The 26,648-nt window shown below is 40.9% G+C and overlaps 1 protein-coding gene across 7 annotated transcripts in view; it reads right to left on the bottom strand.

The window, feature by feature from the left end:
- RNF13 (ring finger protein 13) overlaps nt 1-26,648 on the bottom strand; it is a 48,105-nt gene that overhangs the window by 16,331 nt on the left and 5,126 nt on the right. For 6 of the 7 annotated variants that reach the window (XM_083739774.1, XM_083739778.1, XM_083739775.1 and 3 more), the window contains 6 exons: nt 20,516-20,642; nt 17,026-17,106; nt 11,388-11,513; nt 2,421-2,508; nt 482-569; nt 140-245 (listed from right to left, as the gene is read on the bottom strand). In XM_083739774.1, the coding sequence (XP_083595900.1) occupies nt 140-245; nt 482-569; nt 2,421-2,508; nt 11,388-11,513; nt 17,026-17,106; nt 20,516-20,629 (603 nt within the window). In that variant the 5' untranslated portion in view covers nt 20,630-20,642. Of the gene's footprint in view, nt 1-139; nt 246-481; nt 570-2,410; nt 2,509-11,387; nt 11,514-17,025; nt 17,107-20,515; nt 20,643-26,648 lie in introns of all 7 variants that reach the window. The other variant, XM_083739779.1, reaches the window with a different exon arrangement.

Here is a 26,648-nt window from a genome sequence, read left to right as displayed (position 1 = left end):
CACCATAAAGTCTGATTTCATTTTAAAAAAGAAGAAGTACCCTATCAAGTAAGTCGTAGACTAAACCGATTCCAGCAATATAACAGCAGTATGTTTATATCACTTGAGGAAGGGGAGCAGGAGAGAAGGTAATACTTACCATAAAAATAACAATAAGGATGAGACAGATTCCCACAATAATTAGGAATGGTATTAGGTAGTACTCCAAAGGAAGGCTGAACTCTGGGATTAACAGAATATGGCCTCTGTTAAAGGGGGGAAAAGGAGGATTGATTATGAAATTCATGTTAAGGTAGCTGAATATAAATCACTCTTGCCTATGTCCTATATCCACATTCTTCCCCCGACAAAAAAGGTTGTGCCACATTTTATTGAAGTATTTAAATCTGAATCACACTTTACTGATTTAAAAATCCATATAAAGTTTGAAAAATCACTAACAGTTCACAAACAACTAAAACAAAAGTAAATCTTTGCATACCCTTTCTCATAGGTGAATTCTTTAAGAGACTTAGCTGATGTTTCACCAATAAAGACAGATGGAATGTCAATCTTCTTTAAAACTTCAACTGTTCAAAGAGAGAGGACAGAAAGGGAGAAAAGATGAGCAACAATATACAGTTTACAAGTGCTGTATACTACTATATATGGGTATAATACTAGTGACAATTGGTGAATATAAGCAAATCACTGTGCAAAGGCACCTTTAATAATTGTTCAGGTACTTTTTGAATGGGTGTGCTGTGAAAACTCCATTTCCTTCAATAGTATTTCACATGGACAAAGTAACATGTAAATGATCCTTACCCACCATGACCACATAATAAGAATGCATGTCCCCTCTGTTGTCTGGAATATCCTAGCGATAGCCTGCATACAACTGTGCCTTGCAGTGGGTAATGAACACCCAGGTGTAATTGCTTCTGTGTGAACAGCCACAATAAGAAAGAACTTGGTGAGCAAGTAGGTACAGTAATTTCTGACCTCGATCAAAAGTGACTCCAAGTATGATGGGAAATGCAGCAAGGAGGGGCTGCACAGCAAACATGTCTCTCATGTTTCCTACTCCTCACCACCTCTGTTACGTGTGAAATAGTGTGCTTTCATATCATGTCAAGTGCAAATACAAGTCTGCTGCTCACAACTGCTTTTCTTGTTCCTATGCAGCCATTTTCCAATCACTTACAAAACCACATTTTAGGAATGCAAGATTTGATGCCGCGATACACCAAAAGCAGAGTTACAATCTAAGACGGAGTATCTTGTTCGTCCCTTGCTTCAATACTTCCAAATACAAACACAGTTGGGAGTGGTCATAAGAAAATTTGGAGCAAGGTGTCCAATGATACTCAACTCTTAATTCTCTGTAACATCTGAACTGGAAATGGCTGCCCAATACTGGACTGGTGTCTGGATGCAGTGGTAGGCTGAGTGAGTCTGAATCCTGGCAAGACGGAGGTTCTGTGGGCAAGTGGTTCCCAGGTTTCTAAGATTTGCTCATTTTATTATGTCCGTTACAGGCTATGCTAGTATGCCCTCTAGTGGTATTGCTAGTTGACTTACACCAGCTGTATGTACCTGCTCTGCAAGCTCATGGGCTTATAAGAGCAAAAGTATTGATCACTGCATAATGAAAGAGCATTAAATCTCCATTTATAGCAGCGTATCAGGGTGTGAGAGGTTCTAGTATTCGACAGAACCCCAGTTACAAGGATTATTGTTGGAAATGTGGGTGTCCTTCATGACCTTCACTAAAGCAAAATAGAACTGACATTCCAGGCCTAAAAGTTTTAGCAGCATTTTTATTATGCATCTGCTGGAGCACTTTGGCTATGTAAAATGCTTGGTATTTGGCTTTGACAAGTTACTGTTTCTGAACTGGCCTTCTTACTGCAGAAGCTGGGTTCCACACTTTACACGTTTGTACTCTACAACCATCAATACTTTCAAGAAATTCATGTCAATTAGTTCCCTCCACCCCCTGTTGAATTTTATTGCGATTTTAAAAAACCACTCTGAGAACAAAACAAAAAAAGTTTTAAAAACATGAAAGGAGGAAAATAAGTTATGGAAAGTGGCCCTCAGGAGAACACAGCACTATAAAGGGTATTGCAACAAAAATAGCATACACTTTAGATATATATATCTTTGGCATTATATATCACTCCGTCTATTATGCCCTCTTGTCATACTGTTATATCTTGATCGCCTTTACTGATTTCAATCCTTTTTAAGGAGGAGGACTAAATGTCTGACAGGCTTACAATCTTCAAAACATTAGTAGGACCGAAAATGTTACTTCCAACTGGCTAAGTTGGAAGTAAACAAATTTTCATTTGAATTGAACACATTCTGAAGCTTCTGTTTTTGATTGTTGCAAAGAGTGGGAGAATGTCATCAAGCAAGATACCTGTACTTACTGTCTTGAGATCCCATGCTAATGAGGTCATCGGAATCAACATTGTGAACTATGGCTGCCTTATAGCCAGCTCTTTGTGCGTTCAGAACCTGTGAGCCAAACAAAATGCCTGTCAACAAAAAAACTGCACAGAACTGAGAAAATAACTCAGAACATTTTGTGCATCAGAACATTAGCAAATATTAAAGATATTAGCAAGTTCCCTTTCATTCATGCAGTATTCAAACTGCTACACAAAATATATCCATATATCCACCTTCCCTTCTCCCATTTTATCATCACTACAAGCTTGTGAAATAGGCAAGTTGAGGTGAAAGATAGTAACAAGTTCAAGATCACCCAGTGAGTTTACAAGTAAGTAGGGAATTTGAACTCTGGTCTCAGTCCAGCATTCTAATCACACCACCACACCGGAAGTATACTGTCCTTTGTGCACTAGTTGGTCTCTAAGGTGCTACTGGAAGGGATTTTTTAATTTTGTTCCGACTATGGCAGACCAACACGGCTACCTACCTGTAACTAGAACCATTAATAAATGTACACTATTCAGTACCCTGCATTTCCAACTGAAGTTAGGACTAAGTATATAGTTTACAGTGGTACCTCATGTTAAGTACTTAATTCGTTCCAGGGGTCCGTACTTAACCTAAAACTGTTCTTAACCTGACGCACCACTTTACTTAATGGGGCCTCCTGCTGCTGCCGCGCTGCTGGAGCACGATTTCTGTTCTCATCCTGAAGCAAAGTTATTAACCTGAAGCACTATTTCTGGGTTAGCGGAGTCTGTAACCTGAAGCTTATGTAACCTGAAGCGTATGTAACCCGAGGTACCACTGTATACATCAATTTGTTAACTCTGTAGAATACTTCCAGGAACTTCGTGAGGTATGTTACACTGTCAACAGAATTTGGTGTCCTACTTTTATACTACTGCACTAAAAATAGCTAACAGTGATCCTAGTAACAGTCTGTTTCTGCATAATCAAGCAAAAACGTTAGGCTTGATCACATTCTTCTGTTAAGAGCTTTCCACTGGTGGAGGAAGGGAGGGGGAACTCCCTAATTTAATCACAGACATAACCAAATAAAATAAGCTGGTTAACACATAAGCGTAACCAAACTATGGCTTAGCACAATTGTGTCAGGGTTCTTGGAGTCACCACTGAGTTCTTCCCACAGTTCACCTGCTGCTCCAAGCTAAGCTACAGTTTAATTTAGCGTGTCATCCATACCTAGGCTCATGGTTTGTCTCCTTCAGACAAGCCATGAGTCCTGGCTCGGACAACATACTAAGTCAAAGCATGGCTTAGCCTACAGCAGTATAGCAGGTCCAGGGGAAGTGAAAAATAGCTGTAATCTCTTCCTTGGAAGCTTGCACATTCATGTCAAACCTCACACTCTCCAACTGTAGATTATTTCCTCCTCTTTCATGTGCACAGTGATAAATGGGTTAAAAATCCCCCCAAGCCTCCTCAAAATGTAGACCTAAATCTTCATCTAATGTGGTGATCTGAATTAGAACTATAAGGATTCAATGTAGCAGAATAGTAAAATTAAAAATAAATAAATAACTGCAGTGTGTAATGCTCAGTGTGCTAGAACAGAGCTCCCAGAAGGCAATGATGCTTTTAAATAATTTGTTTTCCTTTCAGGGTTTTAAAATACTCTCAGAGCTCCAATGCATTATACTGCAAGTGCCAACTGACACCAAGGCTGACCCCAAATTCCATATCAAAACATGGCAGGCAATGTCGGTATGTTCAGTGAGGCTTGTGCCTCTAAGAGAGCAAAGGAATCAAACCATCTCTCATTCTGAGCCACGGCCACATAATGTGTCTCCATCACATCCTGCAAAACGGGGAAATCTGTTCTGGATAAACCACCTGCTCTTACTCAGCAGTTATAGTGACGTCTCTCACAAGGACAACACAGGTTAAATATATGCTGTACAGAGCTGTGGCTTCTCTTGCAACCCCCCCCCCCCCCAAAAAAAACCCACAACCTAACTGGTCTAGGCTTATAGGCCAGCTAAGTCATGGGATACTGAAGGTGCCCTTTAAACACCAGTCCAAGTGGGGGGGGGGGGGAGAGGGAGAATGGCCCTGTTTCCACCCCCAACAGTATATTCTTATGGTGAGCATTTGAGCCAGAGAGGAAAGATGCATCATGAGGTTAGCACACTAACTTAATTTATACGGGAGGAGTGGAAAACCTTTTCCAGCCACAGAACCACATTAACTTGCGGGCAACCTTCTGGAGGGTATCACTTACCAGTAGTGGACAGGACCAGAGGCAAAAGTGGGCAATTTGTATCCCGCAATGCAAAAAGGCGGAGGTTTCTACACTCCATCTCTACCACCTTCACCATCACCTCTCTCCATCCAGGCAAACAAGATATCTTTTCACAGTTGAAGGCCAATTCAAGGCAGCCAAAGAGCAGAACATGTGAGGGGTGTGGTCAGGGGAGTACAACCTGGGGAGACTCTATAGGCCCCCGACCTTGGGGTTCTCCACTTCTGCTATACCACAAATAAAGTATTAAGGTTCAGGGCTGGCAGCCCGCCCAAACCACGAAGCCTTTAGCGAAGGAAGCTTTCAGCAGTTTTCTGTGAACCCTAAACAGCACTCCCAAGGCTCCTGCTTCAATCTAGCTAGAGCAGAAACGGAAGCACTCTTGGTAGGGGCTGGGGATAAGATTGGAACACTTTGTTTCAAGTCCTCACAAGTAAATACATAAACACAAAACTGAACTGCTTAGATTTTGATGTCTAAACAACCATTTGATCTACCAGGCAGACATTCATGGATATTCATAACCTGCTGATCTACAAAAGAGGAAACACACACAAAAGGAGCCAGCAAAATACGCAGAAAACTCACAAGTTCACTTACTGTTTATTCAACTTAACTCCCAAATTTGTTTTCTGAATATTTCCTCTATTGAAAGAGCTCTAAAAACAAAACTTAGTGGAAATGTGCTGCCTTTAAAAAAAAAAAACAAATCATGCAGGTTTTCCATTCAGGAATCAGAATTGATTGCAGTTGTTTTCAGTCTATTGTTTCAGTTATTAGACACACAACTTCAGGAGACTTTGTCCATGCCCACGTTCTGTGTCATCCCCAATTGCCTGCTACTTATTCTATTAGTGGATAATTTACAACCTGCCTGGGGCTCAGTAGGCATTTCTCAAGCACAAATAACCCAACTCTCCTGGCAACTGTGCTCTGCAAAGTCAATAGCATTTCTTTAGGCGTGGGCTGTCTAACTGGATCCATCAGTAGAATCTGTCCTACACTGGCGCCTTGTCTGTTGCAGTAGGTTAACCATACTGCACTTTTTACCACCAGGTCACAGCAATTATCTCCCCTAAAGGAAACTGGCATTTACATTCCTACAGCTCTTGTTGCTACAGGCATCCAAATCCTTTGGGAGATGCATAGGTTACACTTCTGGATGCTGCACAGAGAAAGCTGTCATCTGTTCCCACGGCTTGCTTTTCCACTGCAGCAAGAGATCAAATGAATGAGCTACAGGCAGTTCTCATTACTGCATTCAGCTGTGAAGTTTTGAGGCGAGATCTGTTCTATGCTGATGTCACAGGATCAGAAAGGACACAAGATATGCTTCATACTTTTTCTGATTTGCGTACCACAGAAGAGTTGAAGTTGAGCTAATTGTGGGATAAACTATTACAGGAATATAATATATTATTCATTTTGTACAACACATAATATTTTAACACAGCTATACAGAACACACAGGGTTAGATCAATCCTCCATCCAAGACTGGCTCCTTTCCGCTGGATAATGGGAACTGTTAGATGCAACTCACTGGGCCCATTTGGGCAAGCAATCACACCTCAGCATAGTAAAGCTGAGATATTGGCAGAACTGGCACTCGTACAGGTGCCACATAGTACCTGCACTGCATCTATAAAAACTCAATCATTTAGTGGCAGCACTGACACTTTGGAACTCCCTGCCCATTGACCTTCACTGTATTATTTTCGGTGCCTTCTTACGTACATGTGTCTACATGTATGTTTAGAAAGCTTGTATGAGTTTTGATTTGTTTTAGTCTATTCTTTTGTGGTTTTAACTTTCTGTATGCTTTAAATTTGAATTATGGTGCTGGAGGAGACTCTTGAGAGTCCCATGGACTGCAAGAAGATCAAACGTATCCATTCTTAAGGAAATCAGCCCTGAGTGCTCACTGGAAGGACAGATCCTGAAGCTGAGGCTCCAATACTTTGGCCACCTCAGGAGAAGAGAAGACTCCCTGGAAAAGACCCTGATGTTGGGAAAGATTGAGGGCACAAGAAGAAGGGGACGACAGAGGACGAGATGGTTGGACAGTGTTCTCGAAGCTACAAACATGAGTCTGACCAAACTGCGGGAGGCAATGGAAGACAGGAGTGCCTGGCGTGCTCTGGTCCATGGGGTCACAAAGAGTCAGACACGACTAAACGACTAAACAACAACAACATGCTTTAAATTATGGTTGTAAATTTTGTAGTGGTCATTTTATTGTTGTAAACCACTTTGATGCTTTTTCTACAATCAAGTGGTATATAAATTTAATGAAATAAATAAATATGAACATGCCTCACATAGCTTGGTGAGAAGGAGCTGGCACATTGGGACATCTCCATTAACTACAGCTTCCCATTAAGTCTGAACTAGGCATTAATGGGGAATGGTTTCCAAAAAAGCTAGAATATGAAGCCAACTTTAAAGCATGGCTTAAAATTCTGGATAGTTTAGAAGCCATTAACCACCAATAACCAGTTTTGGTGTAGCAGGAAACTATTCTTAACTAACACTTCCTGGCTCATGAGAATGGAAGAACAAATCAACTGTGCGAGTGTGCAAGGCTCGTTCAAATGTAGCTGCTATTTAGTAAGTACTTTCAAAATCAATTAACAAGTTTTTTTGCCCAAGTAACTAGAACAGTACAGGCAATGATAATAGAAGAGAAAAAATGTGTAGAGAGTCTATATGGATTTTTTGCAACTAAGTTTATTTATACACGGTGCATGCACACCTTGGAGGACTACAGAAAGTTTTGTCTACTATGGTGTATGTAGTAGCACTATAATCCCAGAACACCTAGGTAATTTACCCAGGATTTTAAGCACTGAAAATTAAAAGGCAGTGGTGGGCCACAAGTTAGCCCAACATTTCAGGCTTTGATTTGACAATGCTGTTTTGCTTTCCTGCTCTCACTTCCAGAGGTGACATTAGCAATGCAGCATTATAGTATTCCGTCCCATCTAACAAAAGCAACCCTAAGGCTGTCAAAGCTCCTGCTGTAAAAATGCATGCCATTCCTTCATCTACTTGTGAAAATTTATTCCAAGATTGTTCCAGCTTCAAAGTGGCTTGCTCTTATGACAAAAATAAAAGGAGTATAGGAATCAGAAACCTATTGAATAATGAATAGCATGCCATAGTGTTAATGGTATTCAGCCCCAGAAGGGACACAAAACTAAAAGAAAGGGGGAAAGTTACTTTCCTGCGAGACATTTCTCTGCTGTCATTAAAGTTTTTGTAAATTAGGATCAGCCTTCTCCTAATACATTGCATCTGTTGGAATTATAGCCACCAGTGTAGTACCTAATGCAAAGTGTTTATTTCAGTTTAGATTATTTCTAGAATACCGAGATGCTTTAATTTTCCATCTTGCAACTGCAAGGATGGGCAGATGATAAGAGCATGTCTAAGAACATGAGAAGAGCTCTGCTGTATCGGACCAAAGGTCCACCCAGTCTCAGCATCCGGTTCTCACCGTGGCCAACCAGATGCCTATGGGAAGCACACAAGCAAGACCAGAGTGCAAGAGAACTCCAAGCGTGAGTGCTCCCCAGCAACTGGCATTCAGAGGCATACTGCCTTAAACTGTATTCAATGTGAACTAAGCAACAAAGTTTCATTCCATGTATCTTAAAGTGGAATCTTTAGATAATGTTACATTTTATCTTTTATCCTAAACACTGTTGTATACTGCCACACAATGGGGTGCCCTTCAAGTCTTTCTGAATTTTAATCCCCATCCTCCCTTACCATTGGCCATGCTGGCTGGAGCTGAGGGGAGTTGGGAAACCAGTACAGTCATACCTCGGGTTGAATGTGCTTCAGGTTGAGCGCTTTCGGGTTGCACTCCGTGGCGACCCAGAAGTAACGGAGTGCATTACTTCCGGGTTTCGCCGCTCGTGCATGCGCAGACACTCAAAATGACGTCACGCACATGCGCAGAAGCGGCAAAACGTGACCCGCGCACGCACAGACGCGCTGTCACATCTTATGTTCCATTCAGGATGTGAACGTGGCTCTGGAACGGATCCCGTTCGCATCCCGAGGTACCACTGTATATGGAGGCCACCTCGTTGGCTACAATAACATCCCTACAATGGCAGCATAACATCAGGTGATTTGGCTTTTAATCAGTGTATGCCAACAGTAAGTCATTTAAATGGACTGCTGGGGCACTCCACTCAAATATGGTACTCTCATTTTATTTTTTCCATTTGGGCGTGCATAATTTTTCATTAGGTTCAACTTTGTCCACAAAAAATAATAATGTAATATTTCCACCCACACTCCCAATACTACAGATGAGGTGAAAGCTATACAATATTCAACAAAAAACATTTTATATATTATATAAGAACCTATCCGGATCAGACAGGCATAAGAGGAAACCATTGTTTCCTGCTACATCAGGGCTAGAGGATCTCTTTCAGTCCAAGGGCCACACTGCCTCATGAACAACTTCAAGGGGTCACATGCCAGTGGTGGTGGAACCAGAACCACCAGATATAACTCTTTCCTATGTACAGTAGGCTACACTCCATCAAGTATGCCCTCATAAATGTGCTTCCAGGGAAATCATATGATCCTACCCTCTAATACAAGTCAACCCCCCACAAACACCCCCCCAGCACTGTTCCTTCTTTACAGAACAGAAATGTGGGGTCCACAACAGCAACACTGATAATACTGATTTTGCTGAGGGTAAGTATCTGCATGCAATCTTTTTTAGGACACAAGCCACTTTGAGGTTTTATTACAATCAAGTGGTATATAAATCTTGTGAAATTAAGAAAAATAGAGCCGATCAAAGTAAAGCACAAATGCTACACTTTAAATGACATTAGGATCAGCCTTCTCCTAATACATTGCATCTGTTGGAATTATAGCCACCAGTGTAGTACCTAATGCAAAGTGTTTATTTCAGTTTAGATTATTTCTAGAATACCGAGATGCTTTAATTTTCCATCTTGCAACTGCAAGGATGGGCAGATGATAAGAGCATGTCTAAGAACATGAGAAGAGCTCTGCTGTATCGGACCAAAGGTCCACCCAGTCTCAGCATCCGGTTCTCACCGTGGCCAACCAGATGCCTATGGGAAGCACACAAGCAAGACCAGAGTGCAAGAGAACTCCAAGCGTGAGTGCTCCCCAGCAACTGGCATTCAGAGGCATACTGCCTTAAACTGTATTCAATGTGAACTAAGCAACAAAGTTTCATTCCATGTATCTTAAAGTGGAATCTTTAGATAATGTTACATTTTATCTTTTATCCTAAACACTGTTGTATACTGCCACACAATGGGGTGCCCTTCAAGTCTTTCTGAATTTTAATCCCCATCCTCCCTTACCATTGGCCATGCTGGCTGGAGCTGAGGGGAGTTGGGAAACCAGTACAGTCATACCTCGGGTTGAATGTGCTTCAGGTTGAGCGCTTTCGGGTTGCACTCCGTGGCGACCCAGAAGTAACGGAGTGCATTACTTCCGGGTTTCGCCGCTCGTGCATGCGCAGACACTCAAAATGACGTCACGCACATGCGCAGAAGCGGCAAAACGTGACCCGCGCACGCACAGACGCGCTGTCACATCTTATGTTCCATTCAGGATGTGAACGTGGCTCTGGAACGGATCCCGTTCGCATCCCGAGGTACCACTGTATATGGAGGCCACCTCGTTGGCTACAATAACATCCCTACAATGGCAGCATAACATCAGGTGATTTGGCTTTTAATCAGTGTATGCCAACAGTAAGTCATTTAAATGGACTGCTGGGGCACTCCACTCAAATATGGTACTCTCATTTTATTTTTTCCATTTGGGCGTGCATAATTTTTCATTAGGTTCAACTTTGTCCACAAAAAATAATAATGTAATATTTCCACCCACACTCCCAATACTACAGATGAGGTGAAAGCTATACAATATTCAACAAAAAACATTTTATATATTATATAAGAACCTATCCGGATCAGACAGGCATAAGAGGAAACCATTGTTTCCTGCTACATCAGGGCTAGAGGATCTCTTTCAGTCCAAGGGCCACACTGCCTCATGAACAACTTCAAGGGGTCACATGCCAGTGGTGGTGGAACCAGAACCACCAGATATAACTCTTTCCTATGTACAGTAGGCTACACTCCATCAAGTATGCCCTCATAAATGTGCTTCCAGGGAAATCATATGATCCTACCCTCTAATACAAGTCAACCCCCCACAAACACCCCCCCAGCACTGTTCCTTCTTTACAGAACAGAAATGTGGGGTCCACAACAGCAACACTGATAATACTGATTTTGCTGAGGGTAAGTATCTGCATGCAATCTTTTTTAGGACACAAGCCACTTTGAGGTTTTATTACAATCAAGTGGTATATAAATCTTGTGAAATTAAGAAAAATAGAGCCGATCAAAGTAAAGCACAAATGCTACACTTTAAATGACATTCAGAACATTAATCAATGATGCAGAAAATGACTAAAAGAATATTTGTGTAGAACCCAAGCAACTACCACAAATGGTGAAAATTGGTAACACGTTCCTAAAGAAATGTGTATGTATACACCAGATCTGCATGGCTCTTTTTAAAAGAACAAACTAAAGATTATTCTGAATCCTTAGAAACACTGTTCAGAATCCTTACATATGAGAAATTACCTACCTTTATATCAAAGTTGCAATCAAGTCTTCTGATTAATACAATGAATTCATGAGATGTGTTGTCCTTCAGAGGTGGAGGAGTTATGGGCTCACATGCATTCTCGGGTTTTGAATTTATTAGAAAACCCTGAAAGACATTTTCAAAAGCAAATCAATCAGTTCTCAGTCACAAAATGGCTGCATAAGTAGAAGCTACTTGCCTCATATCATTGAACTCCAATGCAAGTTGTGAAAATTCTTAACACTGCAGCTAGTGAAAATAATTTTGACCAGATTGATACATGTAGCAGTGGTAGAACAGACTATACTATTTTAAGATGCTGGTGACAGCATCACATTTTCTCAATGCCCCTATATTTTATTTTATTTATTTATTTGGTTTTGTATCGACAAGTAGTTGGTTTTCCTCCGGTGAGCATTAAGAAACTATATTAGGGTGTGTTTTAGAACCTTTATATGCTGTTCTCCATATCCTTTGATTAGAAGACGGGATCAGCACCCATGGCTATACATTTGGTTTCAAATTTAAAGTAGGAAGTGAGCTGGGGAAGAAGTTAGCAGCCAGCAGCAGTTCTGTTTAGCTGATTGCAGCCTTTGGGAACTCATGTCCGGGACTTGTAAACAGGAATGCTGTCTCACAGTGTACATATGACCAAGATACACTGGTGGTGAGGGAGCTGCTACAATGACCTGCAACACCTGTGCCAGAGAAAGTGCAAAACTATACCTGCAGCAAGTACAAGATGGTTGCCTTGCTGGAAGGTACAGCAACTTAAGGCCCACCTCTCCACACTTGGAGTTATTGGACAAGATGAGGAATTTATCGCTAGAGAGGAGTGGACTGTCCTGGAACAGTGATGCAGGGCAAGGATGCCCCTAGAGAGGGAGAAGATCGCCCAGTGTAGGAGACAAACTCCTGGAGGAACATGACACACAGGACTGTCAGGAACATGATACGCAGGACTGTCAGGGGCCATGCTGTGTCATTGGAGCTGCAAAATCGATTCTATGCCCTCACCTCGGATACCAATTCTGGGCCAGAGGAACAAGGACAGCAGTTGCAGATCTTAGAACACACCGAGGTATACAACTTTTTAATAATAAATAATAATGTAGAAATTGAGAGGTATAAGATATTCAAAAGGAATTGACCAGACAGGAAGGGAGGAAGAGGAGATTGGCAACTGGCTGGTAATTATTTAGATTTTCCGAGTTCAGGGTGGTGCAAATTGTTGTCGTCTCTCCATTTTATCCTCCTAAGAATGTTGTGAGGTAGGGAAAGGCTGAGGGACAGTGGCTGGCACAAGGTCACCCAGGGAGCTTCATGGCTAAGTGGAGATTTGAACCCTGGTCTCCCAGGTCATAGGCTAATCCTCTAACCCTTACACGACATTGGCCCTCTTACATATGCCTATTTTTAGAAAGTTCTCGCCACAATGATTAGAAACATGCTAGATAATTTTATGACACCAGGAAACGAAGAGTTTATAATTTAAATAAAGTAGTAAGGGGGGCATAAGTTCAGCAAAACCTAAAAATCATCAAAAGTCAAAGTATGGTATAACTTGTAATGACAACTTGTCAAGTATGAAAGAGATAGGTTTCTAGTACCACTTCACCTGGGCATTAATCCAACAAAGCACTTAAGTGTTTGCTTCATTTTAAACATGCACACTGTCTCATGAAAGCTAAAGTTTAAAGTTAAGCATATGCTGAAGTGCTCTACTGGAGCGAAGCCTGCCAATTTCAGTGTTTTAAAAGCAGAACTCCACTAATGAAGCTTTCAGGTACTTTCATGGGCAGCATGATGGTAGGATTTTTATTGCAATCTGCATTTAAAACATGGCAGGTACTGGGTAGCATTCATTTCTATCACCTTGTTCAAGCAAGCCTTTCAAATCTGGAATAATTGCTGGATTTTTAAAGGAATCACTTTCAAGTGATTCCCCGCCTGCCTACCCCAAGAAAGGAAAGCCAGGAAATGAAATATTCAGAACACCCAAGGTCACTTAACAAGGATGAGCTATTTCGCCAAATAAATGTAACCTATCTTCTGTATACACAGATCAAAGCAGCTGGAATTAAAAAAGAGCATGTCACAACTTGCTCTCTCTCCTCAACACAGGTTTAGGAATCTTCTTAACTATTTGGTGACAATTGCTATTGTGAATCAATATATTAGGAACAGCATTATGGTTTTAGGAATAAAAAGCAAGCAGTGCATTTAGCCTTGTTTGAACATTGTCTTCACCCAAGTTTCAATGTTCAGCAGTTCTGAAATAGTGTGACCAGAAAACTTTATGCTGTTAGCTAGGGATCCCAAAACAGCTGGAGGGCCGAGTTTGGGGGTGTCTGACCTTTAGCAAAGCAGATGGAGCCATCTCCTCTACCAATATGAACGCCAATAGTGAGGAAGTTCCAAGTGTGCATCAGAGCACCCACCTCCACATGTCACTACTTCAGCAAGCAACTGTTTCTGAGGATATCCTAAAATCCCCATTTTATTTATCTACTGTGCTTTGTATCAAGTTTCATATTCACTATAGGCTAACATACAATGGATACCTACAACCATAGGAACATGTCTTCCAGGTGTATGACTATTTCATTATAGGGCAAGGAATTCCTATAAATTTGAATACTTCTGTCCAGTCTGTTGTACATTCGGAAGTTCAGCTGCTCTCAATGAATTTAATATCAATATACATCTTACTATTCTCCACTGCTTCCCAGTTTCCCACATTAATAGCAGAATTTTCTGTGTTGCTTTCCTGAACTGCAAATCTGAATAAAGACTGGCACTAAAGCAAATGCTCTACTGATATATGGGGAAAAAATGAATAGCATTTGGCTCTTGCGTGGTATGTTTTGAAATTAATATAAACAGAATCTTCTCATAATAGCAAAATGGCAATTATCCCAATACCTCTATTTTTTCTTGCAATTCTTATTTCTTGCCTCAAAAATAAAATGAAAACAAAATAAAATTACTGCAACTGTATTTCTACCACCTTCCTGACTATTAGGTCACATGATGAAACCTTCTTTCATATATGTCTGGATTTTAGATTTCTTCAGCAAAACCCCTATATTTTGTAAAGTTACTTTAAAAAAATCACTATTAGAAAATATATGTACAAGACTCTCAGTAGCCCTGGTTTGAAAAACACTGCTAGCATTTAGCATTCATAGTACGGAATTAATAGTGACACAATGTGGTGTTTGCAACGATCATGTACTGATTTTAACCTTGAGACACTGAATGCTGCGGCTTGCTGCAATTACATTAGCAGGCAGAGGAGGCAGACCTCAGTCAATATCCAGAGAAACCAAAATGCTCTTGGAATATGTTGCACTACAAACAGCAGTACAACATACTGCTGCTTCCTAGTTCCCATAATAATAATAATAATAATTTTATTCATATCCCGCCCTCCCCAACCGAAGCCGGGCTCAGGGCAGCTAACAACAATCAAATAATCCAACATTCTAAAAACATTTCATTATAAAAATTAATTAAAATCAAATTGATGGCAACCGTTAAGCAAAATTCTGTGCAGATTGCCAGAGGAGGGAGTCAGGCTGCGCCCTGACCAAAGGCCTGGTGGAACAGCTCTGTCTTGCAGGCCCTGCGGAAAGATGTCAGGTCCCGCAGGACCCTAGTCTCTTGAAGTCTCTTGAAGTCCCTTACGTACTGTTACACATCAGAAACTGTGAAGGGCTAGATGGTATCATATATACGGTGGTATCAAGATAAAGATCCTCATCCAATCCTGAAAGTCTTTGCATTAACAGTAAATCAGCTCTAGGTGTTGCAGAGACATCAAAGTTGTGGATAGTGTTCTCACAATCCCCAAACCACTTATTCTGAGAACAAACGATACTGTCTTTGAGGAGATGTACAAGTGAGTTCAATACTGCAACCGACTGCCCGCTATTCTCTGCCCTAAGTCAAGAGTACCACAAATTCTGGAGAAGACAACATTAGAAGAGGAGGCCCTATGGCCCTCAGATGCTGCTGGACTACAGGCTCCCCTTTCCAGGTACATATGGTTGCGCTCATGCCTATCAAGAACAACCTGCTTCACAAGGATCTATGGCCAGAACATGTGTCACCACAATTCTAACAGCTGAAATAAACTAAAGTATGATTTTCCTTGGTTCTTTCATAATTCGAATTGCCATGGTTTGGGTGGGAGGCTACTACAGCTCTTAAACCAAATTGTTCTAAGAACATTGTTTGTCAGCATTGTTTAAAAAAAACTTTTTGCTAAGTTTTTGTATTTTGTAGAGGTCCTTGAGCATACAGATTCATTAAGGCTGTAAATGTTTAGAATCAACTAAAAGAAACACAAAAGATGACTCACGGCCATTGGTGGACAAGGACATATTGTCCAAGAATGTCTAACTAAAGAAAGTGTTCAAAATGCAGAAGTCACTTATATTTGACTAAGAGTCACTGGCTACAGCAGAAACCCTGAATCAAACTGCAATATTGGGGTATTGCAACAAGTGTACAAATGTTATGGGACAATCAAATAAGATAAGAACTGCAAGCATGCATTAAAATATAGTATGGTTATTTATGCTAAGGTTTGCTTTAGACAGGATCAAACTTGGCTGTTACGTTTTATCAGTTTTAAAGCTAACTAATTGATAGCTTAGACCAACTTCATTTGAGGAATAGTTGCATATCAGAAGTATTATAAGCAAAATCAGGAGCAATAAAAACATTTCCTAACAGGTCAATCTAATGCAGATTTCCTCAGGATTCAATCCCACTGAGTTACTGTCAAGCAACTAAGCACAGGACGATCGCAGGACAAGAAATAAAGCCTCAGGTAGGGTTAGGGTTGGGTCCTTGATGAAATGAAGACCTACTGTTTGCCACAGAAGGGGGGAAAGGTGATTGCTCCAGAGGGAAGATCTAGAATCATTGGGTGAAAACTGCAGGGAAGCAGATTTTGATTAAACATTAGTAGAAGCTTCCTAACTGTAGGAGATGTTTAGCAATGTAAAAGGCTGCCTTGGAAGATGGTGGAATCGCCTTCATTTTAGGTCAGAGATGTTGCAGTTGTATCCTGCACTGCAGGTCCAACATTGAGCAAGGGCTGACCTCCCACACTCCTTCCAACTCTGTAATTTTAGAGAGCCAGATACTAGATTAGTGTCATTCTAAAGCCAAGCCTTAGTTTAAATGTTCTGGGCTCAGTCTTTTACTTGACTGCTTTCTAATAACATCTTCACATGGAAGTCCAGTGGTTGTCATAAATGCTTTTCTGCAGGTTTATCTAAGGGTTTATATCTCAAAGCTTTATTTCTCAACACCCTGTCCCTTAATTAACCACCAAGGATTATAAAAGTATTCTTGAAATCCTCCACACTAGAAAGAAAAGTCTTTGCATTGTCTTCCGTTGCTCAAGGCAACACTATTGGCAGAATGTTCTTTCTTTTCTTTTCTTACTATAGGGACACAGTCGTGCCTACCACCTTTTCCAGCTGATTTTGGATTAAGTCTGTTGCGCAGTTGTAAAATCCATAGAGCCAATTGAGACTAAGCTACATATTAAGAACTCACAAAGCACCATGTTAAATTTTCTTTATTTGCTCCTATTTTGTGACTTGCTGTTGCTTCTTACCTTCAAGCCTTCCGTCGGGAGTCTGTAGCCAAATCTTGCTGGCAGGTCATCAAATGTTTGTGTTACATTTTCAAAATTAAACTAAAAGCAAAAGGAAAGTGAAGGATTATATTATGTACTAAACTGGAAAGGGGACCATATAAAACCATTGTCATACTACTAAGAAATAAGATACCAATAGCACAAATGATTCATTTCTCAAAGTACAGTTCAACTGTCTCAACAAAATCTTGTCATATGCCCCACATTGTGCCCAGGACCAGCCCCTGAAGTTCCTTTCTTCACCTAATGACCTGCTTCAGTTTCAGTTTATAACATAGCTCAGCAATATTTTAATTCCCAAGGTTCTTCCACCTTCAAACATTTTTGCAATGAGTTAAATGCTGAACAACTCTTTGGAAGTGTTCCAGTTCCTTAAATTTCACTGTAAAGTCTGCTTTTACTGTAAAAAGAATGCGCAGTAAACAGCAAAAAGTGGTTTGCAAAATGTTTTAACATAAAAGTTTTTAATCCTAAACAGTCTTTGCTAATTTTTCTACAACAGACTAACACGACAAGCCCCTGGAAATTGTTACAAAGCAAAATCAAGACTATGTCTTTTAAAATGGACAAAACAGGCAGTGTGTGTTTTGAATTTGACATTGTAAAATGCTTTCTTTATGGAAGTTCAGAATCTACAACCGTCAGATTGCAGAAACCCACTAAAATTATGTAATTTGCATTCTTTTTCCTGAGCTCTTTTTATGCTTCTGACCAAAGTAAAAAAAAAAGGGCCATTTAAAATCCAATTAAGTAAAATAAAAGTTATGTTTTTAACATACTGCAAGGAAGAAAATGTACCATTTGTGAAAACTGAACTAGAGACAACTAGAGCCAAGTGTGTTTGTAATAGTGAATCCTTGTCATAAGCGGAGGACTTTTTGGTCAAAAGAAATAAGGGACTCTTTTTTTAAATACAGATTCCTGGGTTGACCACAGGCTTAATGCAGATGGGGGAAGAGCAAAGAATGGAGAATTTGCTAGGAGAGAACAGCTATCACAGAAAAAACACTGTTTAAAGAAGCTACTAAAAGGGGGGTAGTGGAAAAACAGAGGGGAAGGAGTAAGTTCTGCAATCACACATTATTGCTGGCAAAGATTTCTTTTCTTTATAAATGAAGAGAGGCACTGCAGCTCAAGCTTGCATGACAGTAATACTATATCCAGTCCTGTAAGCCTGGATGACCTAGGAGGGGAGAAAGCTTTATTGGAGTGTATATGTTAGGGAGAAAGCAATGAGAGATTCCCCCTCCCCTCTTTCTCAGTACAGGAACTAAAGGCGTTCCAATGAAGCTGATTGGCAGGAGTTTCAAGACTGACAAAAGAACGGACGTTTCACATTCATTAATTTCTTGCCACAAGTGAATGGAGTGTAATGGTCATACAAAGGGAAGTGCGGGAGACTGTAGATTAGAGAACACTTAGAAATGGCCAAAAGCAGGGACCGCCATCATGTTAAACCATAGTTTGTTTTAAACTATGCTTTAATGTGAACAAGCAACATATTGTTTATATTTAAAACTTATATCCTTCCCTCATCACAAGACCCCAGTGTGAATCGCAAACACATAGAACAAGGTAATAAAACCAATAGTAGCAACAGTTCCTACTACACAAGCCAATCTTGCAGTTTAAAAGGCACGGGCTCAGGAGGTGCCTGAAGATATAGAATGTTGGTGCCAAAGTAACGTCCAGAGGAAGTATGTTCCAAAACCATGGTGTTACTGCTGAGAAGGCTCTCCAATAGGTCAGTGACCCCCAGATTCTACTTAAGCCTGGAACTACCAGCAGTGCTTCCACAGGAGTTCTCGTGCCCCAGGCTGGATGGTATAGGAGAGGCATTCTGCCGGTAACCAGGTACTAACCATTTAGGGCTTTATATATCAGATCCTTGAATTCACATTAAACCATTATTTAACATAAACTATGGACGCAGGTGGCGCTGTGGGTTAAAGCCTCAGCGCCTAGGACTTGCCGATCGAAAGATCGGCGGTTCGAATCCCTGCGGCGGGGTGCGCTCCCGCTGCTCGGTCCCAGCGCCTGCCAACCTAGCAGTTCGAAAGCACCTCCGGGTGCAAGTAGATAAATAGGGACCGCTTACCAGCGGGAAGGTAAACGGCGTTTCAGTGTGCGGCTCTGCCAGAGCCGCGATGTCACGCTGGCCACGTGACCCGGAAGTGTCTCCGGACAGCGCTGGCCCCTGGCCTCTTGAGTGAGATGGGCGCACAACCCCAGAGTCTGTCAAGACTGGCCCGTACAGGCAGGGGTAACTTTACCTTTACCTTTAACATAAACTATGGTTGAATTGAGATACAAACTGGGCCCCTGACTAGAACTGATCAGCCCCAACAGACTAGTACCTTTATCAAATGGAAACAGCAGATCAAAAGCAATATATCACCCCATGCAGGCATTCCTACAGCAATTCCTCTTTGCATTCGAGACATTTTACTACCTTCTTTGCTAAATAATGCATGTTTACAAGTTCTAAGTGGAGACTATTGCAAGTAGATGAACTAATGTAGTGAAGTCCCTTGATTAGAGTTTTACTATCTTAAAATAATCATAAACTGCCTAACCCCATATTCATAAGCACGCATGTGAAAGAAAACAGGAAATGCATACAAATTTGCATTTTTTGCACCCACTGCTTGTAACCTATTACTGCTTGTAACCTATTACATCCCCAATCAATTTCCACCCGTTTAAAAAAAGGTAAAGGACCCCTGACAGTTAAGTCCAGTCGCAAACAACTCTGGGGTTGCGGCGCTCATCTTGCTTTACAGGCCAAGGGAGTCGACGTTTGTCCACAGACGGTTTTTCCAGGCCACGTGGCCAACAAGACTAAGCCGCTTCTGGTAAAACCAGAGGAGCGCACGAAAATGCCGTTTATGTTGCCGTCAGAGTGGTACCTATTTATCTACTAGCACTTTGACATGCTTTCGAACTGCTAGGTTGGCAGGAGCTGGGACCGAGCAACGGGAGCTCACCCCATCGCGGGGATTCGAACTACCAACCTTCCGATCAGCAAACCCTAGGCTCACTGGTTTAGACCACAGCGCCACCCTCGTCCCTATTACCTAAAAGCTAGCTCAGATTTTTCAAAGATATTCCTATGTCAGTTTAAGGGTTGAGAGCCCCTTGGATCCTTTGACAACCTCATTGTCTCTTTAGGAATGCTTTACACACACATGGTGTAATTTAATGCTGCACTATGATGAACACTCCATCTGCACAAGTATTTCAGCTTGCCAGATGGAAGAAGCCCCCCTTTCGTCTCCCCATGCATTGCTGTGATGCTTATCCAGCCCCTCTCTCAATTTTGGGGTGCTTGGGGGGGGGACAGCCCTGCTGTACAAGCAGAAGTCCTTGTTCAGTGCTTCCACTGATTGGGGCCCTTTGGGTGAATCCCAGCCACGGCGGGGGGGGGGGGGGATTAAATAATACTTACGGCTAAAATATCTGCTTCCACAGGCAATAGGTTTAAGAAAGCAAACAGCTGAACTGTGAGAATGGTGTAGATTTGAGTGGCAGACAACATTAACATTCCTATTGACAGCAGCATTTTAATTAAATTCCTGCAAGACAAAAAGAAAGAAAGTCAAGACTGGCAGAAGGCATTAACACTCTGATCCAATAAATATACATAGTTGCTACTGCGCATAAAGTTACTTAAGCAAATGCAGCTCAATCAAGGCTTTGGCAGCTCTTATGCCAGATTCTACCTCACCCAACCCCAAAAGATTGTTCTGTTCATCAGCCACACAGGTTTGTTCTGATTAAATGCTCAGATAGAAAGCATGTTGTACTTTATCCTACCCCATTCTGCATTTTCCTCATCTTCAATACATACACTTTCTGCTCTGTGGCTTTATATCACATAGTTATATCATACTTGGGGATGGGTGCAGTGACAGGCAGCAGAGGAGTGCCATTCTGTCCTCTGAGTTAATGCAAAGTGCTAATCCCAAGCCAAAGCACACGACAAGTGCAAAGATGAATGCTGTGGTGAGTTGCTAACACAGAAGACACTAAGCTGCACCCCAAACATTGTTCTACCAGTCCAATGGCTTGTAGAAACAAGATCATAAACAGAGTCAGTCACCCAAGGACTATGCTGAAATATTTTGCTTTATTAATATGCAAGAATAACTTACTTTGAATTTCAACTCCTTTATTATTTACTTAGAATTGCTAAAAGTTGCTAAGGAGTTGTACCAGACTTTGGCAGGTAGGTGAGATAATTGTTCTCTGCACACAAAGCATAATGGCTTCTAAAACAAATCTACCAAGTCATTTACAAGTTCTATCAATCGAGTGACACACACTCCTCCAGCCTTCTGCTTTCATTTACATTAATGGTTTCAGTCTTCCAAACACTGATTTATTAATTAAAATCTACTTGTACTAATAGAATCAGAAGGCACTACTAAACCATACTGAAATTTAAATGTTCACTTACAATCTGCTTCACACCTGAAAACCTGCCTACTGTACTTGATTACCACAAGTCATTGCAAAATTGAAGTAAATTTGGTTAACCTGCTGCAATCTGAGAACCAATATAAATGCCCCTACATGTATGATTTGAACCTACCAAATTGTGGAACACAAAATGTATTGAAGAAGAAAAGTGTGATCCTCCTAACTAGCCACATTGTGGCAACTAGAGCTTGTGCTAACTTCCAGGCGCTAGCCTAGTACACAGAAGCAGTCACATGCAGGCCAACAGAGCACACAAAAGTCTTGAAGTTTAGCACATCCTTCAGGGACTACAGGCTCTTGCTTAACTGGACTGTGACTCACACAAGTGAAAAAACAGACGATGGATCCAAAGATAAACTTCGCTGGGCTTTATTATGGTCTCACTCTTGATTCACATTAGAGAAACTGAATGCACACAAATTCCAACATTTCTGAGTGGATACATAGGTGCTTTTGAGTTTTAAATGTTTTTATTATTTAAAATATTTCTAAACCGCCCTTTATTCAAATGGAATTTACACAACTTAGGTCCAGGATACCTCAGGGACCACCTAATCTATTATATACCTGTTTGATCACCATCTTTCCTGAGAGAATCACTGCTAGTGGTACACCGTGGCTCAGATGTACAGCCTGTATCCACAAGGGGCCACGTGTTCAGTATTCTGTGGAATTTCCTTCCAGTTGAGGTCAAAAAAATTGCCTCCCAGTTGAACTTCTGGTGCCTACTGAATACTTTTTAATTCCAGCAGGCTTTTAAACTGAGAAATTTTATAATTTTTACTCATTTCAGTCTTAATGTTTTGTAGTTCCTATATGCCACTTAAAAGACAACTATGATTAAGTGATATAAAATCACTCAAATAAATAAGATTAAAACAATTAAAAACATCAATAAATTAAAGTTTGGCGGCAGCAATAAACAACTGTTAAATGAATAAAAGAAAACCCTAAAATGCCTGGGTAAACAGAAATTTTTAATTTGTGACTGCAAGGACTAATATTAGCACTAGCTGTACTTCTTGGGGAGGGCATTCCAATTTGAGACACTACCATTAACTTCATAGATGTCATTTGCCTCTGGTGTTCTGTTCTGCCTTAATTCTCCCACAAAATAAACTGGTCATTGGTTGAGTAGGTTCTTTGATTCCTTGGAAGATGATAAGGTAATCTTCATCAGTGAGAAGAACAGCAATGGCTGTCAAATTTTCAATTGCAGGAAACTGCAGAAATTTGGTCAGGTCCCACTTTCAGGCTTCCCATAGATATCTGGATGGCCATGATGAGAACAAGGTGCTGGACTAGATGGGACACTAGCTTAATCTTGCAGGATCTTTTTATGTTAAGCTTCCCCAAAGAGTACTTTGTCCACCACTACTGATCTTCCCGTATAATGCAAAGTCACAGAGGTACACTGGAAAAAAATTTGGTGGTGGGGGCAGCTGTTAAAACACACCTCTGTATGAATTGTGGAAATATTAGCAGAGCCCCACCACCCCTGATTTTCAAGAGGTGTCTGGAATCATCAACACTGCTTAACTATCCACGCGGCAAGAGATGGCAGCGGAGGGTTTCAGTAGTACAGTACTATGCTGGGTTGGAATGCAGGGTTAATAGCATTAATTTCTTATCATTTCTTATTAATGTTCAAAGGCAAAGTCTGACTTTCAGAAAGGTGTTACACTCTGAGCAGTTGAATCATTCACACAATACATACTCACTTTTTTGGCTCTTGTTTAACTATTTTCTAAAAACTAATTTCAGGCCAGAATCTACTGCTCAACAATGCAAAGATCCTTTAGATGCGTTAACCACCTCAAATACTACAGTGTCGATTATCCTTACACTTCACCAAGTCCAGAGAGCCCTGGCTTTTGAAAGCCGAAAATCTGCATTTCCCATCTGTCAAGGCTTCATGCACTGGTCTCACAGATGTTCCAACTATCCTGCCTGTAGAAAAATCTCTCTTTGGAAACGGGACAGTTTCATCACATACATGAAGTATTGCACCATAAATAGGTAAGGTAAAAAGGTAAAGGACCCCTGGACGGTTAAGTCCAGTCAAAGGTGACTTTGGGGTGCGACATTCATCTCTGCTTGCAGGCCAAGGGAGCCAGCGTTTGTCTGCAGACAGCTTTCTAGGGTCATTTGGCCTGCATGACTAAACCGCTTCTGGTGCAACGGGACACCGTGACAGAAGCCAGAGCACACGGAAACACTGTTTAACTTCCCACCGCAGCAGTACCTACTTGCTCCACGACACACCTGTTAGCACCCATGGCTGTTGAAGTCCTAACCTCAGCTGCCATCATTAGCATCACAGTAGACCTGGAATGGACAGTTTGTGAATTAAGTCTGATTGGCCCATCTAAACCTCACTTCCTTTCCATCATCTTCCCTTAAGCTTACTATCCAGCAGTAACTTAACAGATCTCCTAGCCCTGAGACAACTGAACAAATTGCCACGTCACTGATCTTGCCACCTTATTTCTTCCTATACTGTTGCAATTCATCTTTTAAAGTAGGGCAAGCTTCTTCACTTTTGACAGCTATCAACTATCAGATGCAACCTATTTTCAAATCCCAGTTGCCTCTGAAACAAAAATCAAGCCTAATTAATATTCTGAAAGAGCCCCAAAGCATTCCCCTTCTCCAATACTCCTTTTCACATACTTCTGTAAGTTACTTTTCTGAACCCTAGTCCACTTACAGAATATAATTGAGGCTGTAGCCAGATGTGTTTCCTCATGAAACGTTGAACACAAGCAAAGTCAATAGTTTAATGACTCCACTTTACATGAAGTCCCATTTTTAAAAACCACTTACATTGTTTATAAATGCTTTTAAATACATAAAACTGACAGATCTCTGAAGGTTCTGAACTAACTTGTAGAGCATGAAAGAAAAAGGGGGAAATGAAATCACAAGAACTTTGATTGCAGAACAACTGTTTTCTTTTTATTATTATTATTAAAGATTTTCTTGTTTTACAGAAGTGTAATGTCTCTCGTATTTTTTCCATGGAACATTTTTACAAATCCGTTTCATTTGTTGAGACATTAGGGGGAGGGGGGGAAGGGGTGGAGGGAGGGAAGATGGGTGGGGGTGGCGATGTTCCTATTATGCTTAATGTATGTAGGGTTTGGTGTCAGTGTTGCTTGTGCTGTTCACTTGTGTTCCTTTGGTGGTGAGAGAGGTTGGGTTTGGCCTAGGGTGTGGTTGTTTGTTTGTGATTGGCTGTGGTGATCTTTGTTTTTGTGTGTGAGTGGGGTGGGTGAATATATGCTATTGCAAGTGTCTGGGCAATCTGATGTTGTGTCCCTATTCCGGTAAAAGAAAGAAATAGATACAAGGAACAAGAAAATAAAAGACTATAAGGACTTCATGAACATGACATCTCCAACTTCCCATTTTACAAACGCTACCACTCATTTTGAAAACAAAAGTAGCTTTTGATGTTTATTAGTTTATTAGTTTTTTTGCCTGGCGTGCTCTGGTCCACGGGGTCACGAAGAGTCAGACACAACTAAACGACTAAACAACAAGTTTTGGAAATCAAAGTATAGAATATTCTTCAACACAAATCTTGTAGCAGGAATGAGGAACTTCAGGACTGGGGACCTTCTATTTCTCCACAGCCCACAGGACTCACTGGCCCTTTTCTGCTCCCTCCTCCAGTTTTTTGGCCTGGCTGGAATGTGACCTTCAACTGCTTGCCTGGATGGGCAGATGCATACATACAAAACTCTGATCTGTGTGACTGGACTACAAAGATAAGAATCATATTCATTGTACCACCACCACTGGCATGTGGCTCCCAAAATGTTGCCTACTAGGGAAAGTGGCCTCAAGTTGATAAACAATTCTCAACCCATCTTTCAATAACACAGCAGCATAGAAGAGTTCCTATCCTTTTGGAAATATGAAAGATAGATTAAAGGTGTACAGGTAAAAGAAGTACTGACAAGATTTCAATAGGACACTATTAGTTGACTTTCTTGCTAAATAAATGAGGGAGAAAAAGCCACAGCAGTTTCACCTGTGAAAGATAACTGCTATCTTTGGTCTCAAACGAAAGGAAAAGCAGCCCACATTTTACTTTTAAAAAATAATAATCAAATTTGGGACAGAAAAGAAGTACTTGGCATATCTGTTAGCTTTGGGTAAAAAAAAAGTCACTGGTGGTAGGGAAGAATGGGCTGTGCATGCAAATTTTAATTTGCGATTAGTATTTTAATAAACCAACCTACAAATATACTGATTAAAACTGGAGAGGCCCAGTAGGAATAGTTATACAAACTCATTTTGGATCTTTTTTATATTTATTAAAAATGCATGCATGCCTTTTTAAAACCTCAAAGGTGGCTAATAACCAAAAGCAAGAACATTAGAATAAATAAGAACATCTCAGCAATTTAAAATAAGCTATATCTATAATCCATAAAGCCACCCTGTCAGTCCTCAATAATTCAATGGTATACCTTTTACTATATTTAGTAGGAAAGCAAGCATCTTTGTGATATGTGGGAGAATACTGCTATCCTTGAGTATGAATAGCACTTTACAAAGCATAAAAGTCAAATTCCTGCCCAAAGGAGTTACAATCTAAAATACAACACAAAGGAGTCAGAGTATGATAGAGGCAGTGTAAACAGCGGGAGAATATGTATTATTTGAGTTATATATACTTCAGGTTAGTTACAATGGGATATGTAGACTACAGGGTATATCAAACGTTCGTGGAAAAGTGAGTTTTTGAGAAAAGATTAGAGAGTTAGCAAGTGGCATTATAATCAGGAAGGCCAGGTGAAGACTGGAAAATATTCTCTCCCCCACAACCACACCTCCTTCTTCCAATTAGTTCCCCTCCCCATCCTCTATATTGGCTTGTTCTTGCTACCCTTACTGGGCACTGTTTTGTTGGGGCAGGGGGCAGTTTAGAAACTTGACACTCCACTTTACACCCAGATAGAGCAGTCAATACCTAATTTTTGAGAGCAGGGCTTTATTTTCCTCCAGAGGAATAACTCACTTCTTATATGGGAGAAAATAAAAGGCACATACTCAGGAACACTTAACCTACCCCCTAACTCAATGCC

The sequence above is a fragment of the Podarcis gaigeae genome (assembly GCF_964106915.1).
Source record: "Podarcis gaigeae genome assembly, chromosome: 5".
NCBI lineage: Eukaryota > Metazoa > Chordata > Lepidosauria > Squamata > Lacertidae > Podarcis > Podarcis gaigeae.
Note: the sequence above shows the minus strand (reverse complement) of the source record. Positions and strands in the feature narration are given on the sequence as shown.